The sequence below is a fragment of the Oncorhynchus nerka genome, linkage group LG7, assembly GCF_034236695.1.
Source record: "Oncorhynchus nerka isolate Pitt River linkage group LG7, Oner_Uvic_2.0, whole genome shotgun sequence".
In the NCBI taxonomy this organism is placed as follows: Eukaryota; Metazoa; Chordata; class Actinopteri; order Salmoniformes; family Salmonidae; genus Oncorhynchus; species Oncorhynchus nerka.
In genome coordinates, this window is record NC_088402.1 from 32257427 (window position 1) to 32268687 (window position 11261).

At 44.5% G+C, this 11261-nt stretch overlaps 1 protein-coding gene across 4 annotated transcripts in view; it reads left to right on the plus strand.

Annotated features, from left to right (window-relative positions):
* The window catches only part of LOC115131475 (trafficking protein particle complex subunit 9), a 316964-nt gene that overhangs the window by 84145 nt on the left and 221558 nt on the right, over window positions 1-11261 (plus strand). For all 4 annotated transcript variants that reach the window (XM_065020435.1, XM_065020436.1, XM_065020438.1 and 1 more), the window contains 3 exons: window positions 337-422; window positions 9363-9489; window positions 10196-10328. In XM_065020435.1, coding sequence (XP_064876507.1) covers window positions 337-422; window positions 9363-9489; window positions 10196-10328 — 346 coding nt within the window. The remainder of the gene's footprint in view (window positions 1-336; window positions 423-9362; window positions 9490-10195; window positions 10329-11261) is intronic.

An 11261-nucleotide genomic window follows, 5' to 3' on the forward strand; every position in this document is an offset into this window, starting at 1 on the left:
AGACTTAACACATTTTTAAGTCTAAAGTTATATATTATTAAGTTCAATATTATTTCCACTTCTCTGAATTCTATTTACATATTACTCAAGTACCCACAGAATTATAATGATATATTTGTTAGGTATTTTCTGAGTTATGTCAAAGGGCAATAGGCTGTATTCCAACCTACTGTATGCTGACACCGTAGACATGTGCCAGAGGCTGTGGCTTCGAGCGCTAGAGCAACCTCGGTCGCCCACGTACTTGAACTCATATTTGTCTGTGTGTTGCATGTACATTTGTTGCTCAGGCATGTATTGCATCAGTTTCTCTGATGTATCCTTCTATGTCCTCAGAGTTCCGGTGGGTCCAGGGAGATGTGTGTGAGGTCCAGCTGATGGTCTACAACCCCATGCCCTTTGAACTCCGCGTGGAGCACATGGTGAGGGAAGCACTACTTCTGGATACTACAACAACACCACAACTTAATAAAAGTCCCTGAAAAGAAGTTGTCAGGCCCCCTCGGGGTAAAATAAACTACCCTCATCACATCAGGGGCAAGCCATTCAACGGTGATAATGTCTTGCAGTTATCTTTGATGACCTCATTAAAGTCGAGCTAAAAGCCCTGTTCGGACACTTTAATTCAGTCATGATGGTACAGGACAGGGCCAGAAACTGGGCCATCCTTCTCCACTGACACTAAGTGTACTGGAACAATGTAGGAGGAGTGAACCCATGTGCTGTTATTACGGTTTATAGTTCTCCTGCTATTTATCCACACTGCCGCTAATAAGGTAATGAGAAGAAATGGCCATTCTCTCCTCTCCTTTTTCTTATTCACGCTCTCTCTCTCTCTCTCTCTCTGTCTCTGTCTGTCTCTCTCTCTCTGTCTCGCCCCGTATCGCCCTCTCTTTCTTTCTCTCTCTCTCTCTCTCTCTTTCTCTATCTCTCTCTGTCTCGTCTCGCCCTCTCTCTCTCTCTCTCTCTCTCTCTCTCTCTCTCTCTCTCTCTCTCTCTCTCTCTGTCTCTCTCTGTCTGTCTCTCTCTCTCTCTGTCTCTCTCTGTCTCTCTCTGTCTGTCTCTCTCTCTCTCTCTCTCTCTCTTTCTGTCTCTCTCTCTCTCTCTCGCTCGCTCTTTCTCTCTCTCTCTCTCTCTCTCTCTCTCTCTCTCTCTCTCTCTCGCCCCGTCTCGCCCCGTCTCTCTCTCTCTCTCTCTCTCTGTCTCTGTCTGTCTCTCTCTCTCTGTCTCGCCCCGTCTCGCCCCGTCTCTCTCTCTCTCTCGCCCCGTCTCGCCCCGTCTCTCTCTCTCTCTCTCTCTCTCTCTCTCGCTCTCTCTTTCTCTCTGTCTCTCTGTCTCTCTCTCTCTGTCTCTCTGTCTCTCTCTCTCTCTCTCTCTCTCTCTCTGTCCCCCCCTCTGATTGCTTGCACTGTCTCACACACTTTTATTGTCTATCTTGATATGTCTGTGTGGTTTAAGCTCTCTCTCTCAGGATCACTCATGCATTTGATTGTTGAATCAAACCACTTTGCTACTCGATGATGGAAGTGTTTGTTTACGGATGCACCGATGTGGCACAGACGGCATTGAGACGCACAGCAATCATCTGCCTCTGTCTACATACACACGCACACACAAGCACACACACGCACAAGCACACACACAACAGCTGTACTGTATCGTCACGAGGCGCTGCTCGCTGTGTGCCTGAAACTGATGCAGCCCTTAATTGGACACTAGAGCGCAAATGGCCATGGAAGGGCATGTGTGTGTGTGTGTGTGTGTGTGTGTGTGTGTGTTTAATGTCTGACTGTGCACAATGACAGGAGCCCCAGGGCCTGTCATGTCCAAGGTGTTGCTGTATGTACCTGGATGGGCCTGGGTAATTATCAACCTCTGGCATGTCGGAGCAGAATGAAGTGCCTCTGTGTGTCTATGTGTGTTTAAAACACGTGTTTTGAGGCGCCAGGAGAGTGGAAGGTCAAACCGCGATGAGGGATTATTTTCTTTGCTGTCGAGGGGGTCCTAAAACTGTCACTTAGCCAATGAATAGACACACACACACACACACACACACACACACACACACACACACACACACACACACACACACACATCATTAGCCACTGACTCCCCACCTGCGGATGGATAGATGGAAGCACAGATGGAGACAGAGACCCCGTCCTGTTTTACGTCCCTGGCAGCCTGAGGTGTTATGTGATACAGTACAGGTGACATGCAGGGTGACTTGGCCTCAACACAAACTACGGTGTTCATCATGACCTGACTTGACCTGCCCTGAGTTCACACACAATGTTTTATAGTCAGTACTCTAGTTATGCTTGATTGAGCATTCCTGGCGCAATGAAACCAACGGAATAGTCCCAAAAGTGCAAACCCTGTTCATCTGTCACTCCAGGCAACCTCAACCAGACTATGAAAGTCTATGAAAGAAATCCAGTAGTATTTAAACCCAGGTATGTTGATGGCAGCGACAGGGAGGCTGCTGCTGAGTGTTCCTCGCCTAATGGAGGGGATAGATGGAGGGGAGAAATGGAGGGGAGAGATGGTGGGGAGAAATGGAGGGGATAGATGGAGAGATGGAGGGGATAGATGGAGAGATGGAGGGGATAGATGGAGAGATGGAGGGGTTAGATGGAGAGATGGAGGGGAGAGATGGAGGGGATAGATGGAGAGATGGAGGGGTTAGATGGAGGGGATAGATGGAGAGATGGAGGGGTTAGATGGAGAGATGGAGGGGTTAGATGGAGAGATGGAGGGGATAGATAGAGGGGATAGATAGAGGGGATGGATGGAGGGGATAGATGTAGGGGATAGATGGAGGGGAGAGATGGAGGGGAGAAATGGAGGGGATGGATGGAGGGGATGGAGAGATGGTTGGAGAGATGGAGGGGATAGATGAAGGGGAGAGATGGGGGGGAGAGATGGAGGGGATAGATGATGGGGAGAGATGGAGGTACTCACCTAAAAGGCCCACATGCCACTGGTTGAGAGAAGTTGTCATTGTTTTTAGGCAGAATTATGTGAGGTTTTATGTGTTGTTGGAGGTGCATCTTGGTCAGTTTAGCTCAGAAAATGCCGCCCTCGTCAATTTGCCAGCATAGCTGGCAGCCTAATCCTTCCTAATGAGCGGCCCGGCCTGGCTCCCACCTCATAAACAATCTCACATTGGATAGGCATGTAAGTGGTTATTTACCTGAGGGGGAAATTAAGTTGTTTGTGTACTTGCAAAGATCTCTTAGTTATTATTGATTATGAGTATAGATAAAAGTAGTATCACCTGGTGTGAGTGACACTTTACACGTTAGCCTTCTTTTGAAGTTCTGTAATTCATTTCAACTTTAGTGTTCAAGGATGGAAGACTCAAACTGTTATGATGGATGTAGATCATTTGGTGTGCAAAATGAGAAACTAGAGTGAATCTTCCATATTTGAGAGGCTATCCCATGTGTTCTGTCTGGTTGTCCCTCTCCACAGAGTGAGGTCTCTAGCCTAGACAAACACATTCTGAAGGAAAGGTTACTGTAAATTAGAATGACGTGACTTCCCTATCAGAGCTGGCTCATTAGTGTCTGACTATCTGTGAATATTGTTTACTCGATTGCTTTTTTCTTTTTACCTCTGTAATTGATGAACCAATTTACTGCGTCGTCACATTCCAGTATTAATCACTGCATCGTAATAGAGAAGGAAATGATAGGATTAGTGTCAGGTGTGCTCCCTCTCTTGTCTCTAGGTCACCTGGCTGCTCGTTATGGTGCACACCTGTCACCAGCGTTACGCGCACCAGCGCCTCCTGAAACTCACCTGGACTCCATCCCCTCCTTGATTATCTTCCCTATATCTGTCTCTCCCCTTGGTTCCCTCCCCAGGCGTTATTGTTTCTGTTCCAGTTTCACGTCTGTGCCTTGTTCGTGTTTTTTTATTATGTTTCATTTATTGATTAAATCACTCACTCCCTGAACTAGCTTCCCGACACTCAGCACACATCGTTACAATTAGAAATACAAGTACAGAACCAGTCAGAAGTTTGGACACGCCTACTCATTGAAGGGTTTTTCTTTATTTTTACTCGTTTCTACGTTGTAGAATAATAGTGAAGACATCAAAAATATGAAATAACACATATGGAATTATGTAGTAACCCAAAAAGTGCTAAACAAAACAAAATGTATTTGAGATTCTTCAAAGTAGCCACCCTTTGCCTTGATGACAGCTTTGCACACTCTTGGAATTCTCTCAACCAGCTTCATGAGGCAGTCACCTGGAATGCATTTCAATTAACAGGTGTGCCTTGTTATTTTGTGGAATTTCTTTCCTGTGTTGTGACAAGGTAGGGGGGGTATACAGAAGATATTCCTATTTGGTAAAAGACCAAGTACATATTATGGCATGAACAGATCAAAAAAATCAAAATGAAAGAAAAACCCTTGAATGAGTAGGTGTGTCCAAACTGTTGACTGGTACTTTACATGATGCGCTGATGATGAGAGAACTATTAGGTTACTGAACCATGCAGTTCTAACGATATGATCAGGCTAACTAACTACACACACACACACCACACCACACCACACACACACACACACACCACACATAGCTTCATTCTCTCTCTAAAGTAGCAAGAGGGATGGCTTTGTAGGTCTCCTCCATGGCATCACCCAGCCAGCCTAATGATCAGAGACTAGATGTGATGTGCATTTGACCACCTATATAACTGATAAAGATGCTTCACTAGCATATTCCTCTCCGAGATAGTCGAACCTCCCGATCTCCCCTACTGTGTTACTGTGTAGGACTAATTTCCAATCTCTCCTCCTCTCCTCCTACAGCAGAGCAGACAGCCTTCAATTTACACTGTTTGTGTGTGTGTGTGTGTTTCTAGTTTCCTCCTTTCTCTCTCACGGTGAGAACAAGAGCAATTTTCTCCGTGGGAGATGGCGGTGCCTGCTTGGGCTCCAGGATATCAGGGCTAGATTAGGATGATGGATTACAGGGAACACTGGTAACTGCTCTCACTAACCCTACCTCCCATCACAGCACTATGGTACTGAGGCCTTAGACAACCTCCCTCCCACCAGCTCACTGAGAGGCTAGGATTCAATACTCTTACGTGGTTTCCTCTCCTATCTTACAGTGTTTCCCAACTCCGGTCCTCCAGTACCCCCAACCGTACATCTTTTTGCTGTAGCCCTGGACAAACACACCTCATTCAACTTGTCAGGGACTTGATGATTAGTTGACAAGTAGAATCCGGTGTGCTTGTCTGGGGCCGCGATGAAAACGTTGGGGCTACTCAAGCACCGGACTTGGGAAACACTGCTTTATGATATCGGGCTATTCGATTACCATGATTGATTACAGGGATCTCTGGAAACTACTGTGGGGCTGGATTTCTATACTCTAAAGTTGCTTCCTCTCCTCCTCCTCCATTCCTTCATCTGCAGTTATGGTAGGAACATTACAGGGAGCAGTGGAACCAACTGCCACCCACTACGGCACTGGGACAATTATGGGGTTTCTCTCATCATGTCACATTAGAACAGTGGAATCTGATTCATTAGATTCACTTGATTTAGTTTCAAAGTGAATTTAACGCTAATCAAGTCAGGTGTGACACTAAATTACATTGACGGGTGTCTGTGCACTATTTCATGATCATTTTAGCGACTAAGATGTCCTGTTGTTCCAGTTTCACCAGTTTCACCGTTGCTTCATGCTCAGTCTCTGTTTGTGTTTAATTAATAGGGCCTGATTTGGAAGTGGAATTATTGGACACTCTTCGATAACATAGTATCAAGTCATTTTAATGAAGCTCCACTGATAGCATACATTTTAATGAACAACTGCATTGTATGTCATATATATATATATATGTGTGTGTGTGTACAGTTGAAGTCGGATGTTTACATACACTTAGGTTGGAGTCATTAAAACTAGTTTTTCAACCACTCCACAAATTTCTTGTTAACAAACTATAGTTTTATACTTTGTGCATGACACAAGTCATGCTTCCAGCAATTGTTTACAGACAGATTATTTCACTTATAATTCACTCACAATTCCAGTGGGTCATAAGTTTACATACACTGAGTTGACTTGGAAAATTCCAGAAAACAATGTCATGGCTTCAGAAGCTTCTGATAGGCTAATTGACATAATTTGAGTCAATTGGGGGTGTACCTGTGGATATATTTTACGGCCTATGTTCAAACTCAGTGCCTCTTTGCTTGACATCATGGGAATATCAAAAAGAATTGTAGACCTCCAGAAGTCTGGTTCATCCTTGGGAGCAATTTCCAAATGCCTGAAGGTACCACGTTCATCTGTACAAACAATAGTACACAAATATAAACACCATGGGACCACGCAGCCGTCATACCGCTCAGGAAGGAGACACGTTCTGTCTCCTAGAGATGAACGTACTTTGGTGCGAAAAGAGCGAATCAATCCCAGAACAACAGCAAAGGACCTTGTGAAGATGCTGGAGGAAACCGGTACAAAACAGTATCTATATCCACAGTAAAACAAGTCCTATATCGACATAACCTGAAAGGCTGCTCAACCAGGAAGAATCCATTTCTCCAAAACCGCTATATAAAAGCCAGACTACGGTTTGCAACTGCACATAGGGACAAAGATTGTGCTTTTTGAAGAAATGCCCTCTGGTCTCATGAAACAAAAATAGAACTGTTTGGCCATAATGACCATCATTATGTTTGGAGGAAAAAGGGGGAGGCTTGCAAGCCGAAGAACACCATCCCAACCATAAAGCACGGGAGTGTAGGTGTTCCTTTTGTCCATGTGGGAAAGGGCAGTGTGGAGTGCGATTGAGATTGCGTCATCTGTGGATCTGTTGGGGCGGTATGCGAATTGGAGGGGGTCTAGGGTATACCCTATCCTGAGGGTGCTGTTGATCTGAGTCATGACCAGCCTTTGAAAGCACTTCATGGCTACCAACATGAGTGCTACGGGGCGGTAGTCATTTAGGCAGGTGACCTTCGCTTCCTAGGGCACAGGCACTATGGGGTCTGCTTGAAAGATGTAGGTATTACAGACTTGGTCAGGGAGAGGTTGAAAATGTCAGTGAAGACACTTGCAGTTGGTCCGCACGTGCTTTGAGTACACGTCCTGGCCGTCTGGCCCCGCAGCTTTGTGAATGTTGACCTGTTTAAAAGTCTTGCTCACATCGACTACAGAGAGCGTTATCACACAGTCGTTCAGAACAGCTGGTGCTCTTGTGCATGCTTCAGTGTTGCTTGCCTCGAAGCGAGCATAAAATACATCTAGCTCGTCTTGTAGGCTCGCGTCTCTGGGCAGCTCACGTCTAGGTTTCCGTTTGTAGGCCCTAATATTTTTCAGATGCTAGATGCGGATGTTGCCTGTAATCCATGGCTTCTGGTTGGGATATTTACGCACAGTCACTGTGGGGACGACGTTGTCGATGCACTTATTGATGAAGCCGGTGACTGATGTGGTGTACTCCTCAATGCCATTGTATGATTCCCGGAACATATTCCAGTCTGTGCTAGCAAAACAGTACTGTAGAGTAGCATCCACATCATCTGACCACTTCCGTATTGAGCGAGTCACTGATACTTCCTGCTTTAGTTTTTGCTTATAAGCAGATTTGCAGATGGTCAGATATGCGAAATGGAGGGTGGGGGAGGGCTTTGTATGCATCTCTGTGTGTGGAGTGGCCTTGAGGTTTTTTCCCTTTGGTTGCACATGTGACATGCTGGTAAATATTTTGTAAAACTGATTTAAATTTGCCTGCATTAAAGTCCCCGGTCACTAGGAGAGACTCTTCTGGATGAGCATTTTCTTGTTCGCTTATGGCCTTTTTGAGTTGGTTGAATGCGTTATTAGTGCCAGCATCAGTCTGTGGTTGTAAATAGACGGCTATGAATAATATAGATGAAAACTCTCTTGGTACATAGTGTGGTCTTCAGCTTATCATAAGGTACTCTACCTCAGGCGGGCAATACTGTACCTTGAGGCTTTTTAAATATTAGGCATCGCTCACCAGCTATTATTGACAAATAGACACGCACCCCCACCCCTCGTCTTACCAGACATATCTTGTCTGTTCTGCCGGTGCATGTAATATCCCGCCAGCTATATTATCCGTGTTGTCATTCAGCCACGACTCGGTGAAACATAAGATATTACAGTTTTTAGTGTCCCGTTGGTAGGATAATCTTAATTGTAACGTATACATTTTATTTTCCAATGATTGCACGTTAGTCAGTAAAATGGATGGTAGTGGGAGTTTACTCATTCGCGTACGGTTTCTCAGAAGGCAGCCCGACCTGCGCTCCATTTTCCTCCGTCTTTTCTTCACGCAAATGACGGGGATTTGGCCCTGTTCCCGGGAAAGCAGTATATCCTTCTCGTCGGACTTGTTAAAGGAAAAAGGTTCTTCCAGTTCGAGGTGAGTCATCACTGTTCTGATGTCCAGAAGTAATTTTTGGTCATAAGAGATGGCACCATCAACATTGTTCACAAAATAAGTAAAAAAACAAGTTACAAACAATGCAAAAAAAAAAAAAAAAAAAAAAATTAGCACAGTTGGTTAGGAGCATGTAAAATGTTAGCTATCCTCTTCGGCGCCATCTTACCACGACACAACTGATTGACTCAAATACATTAAAAAGGAAAGAAATTCCACAAATGAACTTTTAACAAGGCACACCTGTTAATTGAAATGCATTCCAGGTGTCTACCTCATGAAGCTGGTTGAGAGAATGCCAAGAGTGTGCAAAGGGTGGCTACTTTGAAGAATCTCAAATATTTTTTGATTTAACAGTCTTTTGGTTACTATGTGATTCAGCTCCACTAAACCCCTCCCATCTATCTCTGAACAGCATCCAGTTTTGATTTCTATTTGCCATATATTTTTCAACAGTGCTGTGATGTTTCACAAAAGTTCTGAACCTTTCTATTCTCATAGATTCTACAGATTGTAAATTAAAGATACAATTTTTGCTAAGAGTATTATTATATTATTGTTCGATTGACTATGAATTTTCAAATCACCCAGCAGTGCTATTTGCAGAGTTTGCTCCAGGTAAGTGTTGCAATTCTTCAGTCATTCCTGAAACTGTGACCAAAAACAAGCTACATATGGGCAGTACCAAAACAAATTATCTAATGATTCTGTCTCTTCGCAGCAAAATCTGCAGAGCTGGGATGGTTGTACCCCCCATTTATATAACATTCTATTGGTTGCAAGAATTTTGTATTATAATTTTATTGAAAAATCAAGTATAGTCACTATTAGTTTTATGAATTATACTCAATGGTAACCTGATTTAACGCGTCATTTCGCTGACTGATCTGTTGTCCTCTGTCCTGTCCAGGGTTTGCTGACGTCGGGCGTGGAGTTTGAGGCCCTGCCTGCTGCCCTGTCTCTCCCTGCGGAGTCTGGGCTCTACCCCGTCACCCTGGTGGGGGTCCCACGCACCGCAGGCAACATCAATGTCAACGGTGAGTCTAGCACAACTTTACCCTTACAAATGAACACTGCTTACACAGGGAAGAGTATCATTGAAATGGAGATGGCTTCCTCCCTGACAACTTACTTTTACCAAATACAAAGATTGGTTATTAATAGGCATTCTTTTGATTAAATTATCAGTCATTTTGGGACAAATCATGTGCAGATTTTTCACAAAAATGTAAAAACATTGATGTGTGCCGTGTTCTCTGCCTCCATTCTTAAACTGGTTAAACGAGGACAAAGAGACATGTAAGTTCATCTCAGCTTTGTTAACCTCAGTAGCTTGTGATATTAGGGTAGCTTTAATTCCTATGATCTACATAGTCATTGAGTCTTAATCTTGCACCACAGTAATTGCCGGTAATTTTGTCCCCATGGTTAAGACAAGTGACTTGATGGGGTGGGGGTTAATTGTGTGTGTGGGGTTAATAGAGGAGGGTCTCAGGTTGTGTTGTAAACCTTTCTGATGTCACAGCAGGAGCCCCAACTATAGACTCACAGCTCTGTTTGTCCCATTTATATGACATGAATAGGTGAGACTGTTTTCAACAGAGGATGATTGGGTAGAAATCCTTTATAAGTCTGTTCTCAATGTCACCCTTCGTAGAATGGAGACAAGTTATTGCAGTGCTTGTTAGTCCTTGTTTTTTTAGGGCACTGACTTTTACCTCTCCTTTTCCCTGCTGTCTGTAGGCTACCACACGTCAGTCTTTGGTGTGACCAGTGACTGTCTCCTGGACGGTCTACCCAGTGTGAGGACCAGTGGCTGTGTGGTGGAGGTCATTCCATCACTACCCCGTCTCCAGCTCAGCACCTCTCTACCACGGTGAGACACCCTCCTCCCTAACTCCTAAAAACTGCACCCGATGGAGCATCCAGCTAGGGAGCGGTAGGTACTCACTTTGCTCAGTCAGAGCCACTTTAAAATGAGTGACTGGGAGTGGGGTTTCTGGACCAAAAACACAACAAGCTCCCAACCGCATCTTGATACTTTTAGTTGGTGATAATTCACAGCCGCGGTCCCTAGACAGGCTGTTCTCTTCACGGGCTCTTTTCTGCAAGACAGTCGTCCTACTTTTAAATGACCCACTGATACCTAAGAGGAACAGCTATGGAACCTGCTGGGACCTCTGTAATGACTAAGAACTTAAGTCATCGTTTATACCTTGATGATTACAGGTTCTGTATCTTAGTAGTGAGAGAATGTTGGATAGATAGATATGCTTTCTCTTCAGCCTCGTCACATCATTCAGAATAGGACCTTACCATGCTCATCCCAATCGTACTCTTTAGCTGTAATCTATCTCTCTCTCTCTCCATCCTCTTCCTTTTTTACCTCTTTCTTTCACTTCTGGTTCCCCTACCCAATAGCCAGGGCCGTGAATATGTGTGTTTCTTTATTTGTGTGTGTGAGTGCTTGCGCTCACGCTCAAGATAGCATCATGCAAGTGTGTGTGTGTGTGTGTGTGTAGATTTGCATGCAGTGCAGTGGCCAACATCAAGACTCAAAGTCTCAGACCCCCTGTGGAGCAGTGTGTCTAGACACACTATATGAATAACTTACAAAAGAATATATAGAAATCTGCTACATAGAGCGAGATCATGCTCATTGTCAATGAATTGATTGATATGTTGGCCCACCCCTAAAGTCAATAAAACACGTCCTTACCTTCCTGTGCGTCTCTCGCGATCTGAAGACATGTCTTTAACCCTTAACCGCCTGTGTGTCTCTCCAGATCATCAGGTCTGAAGTAGTGCT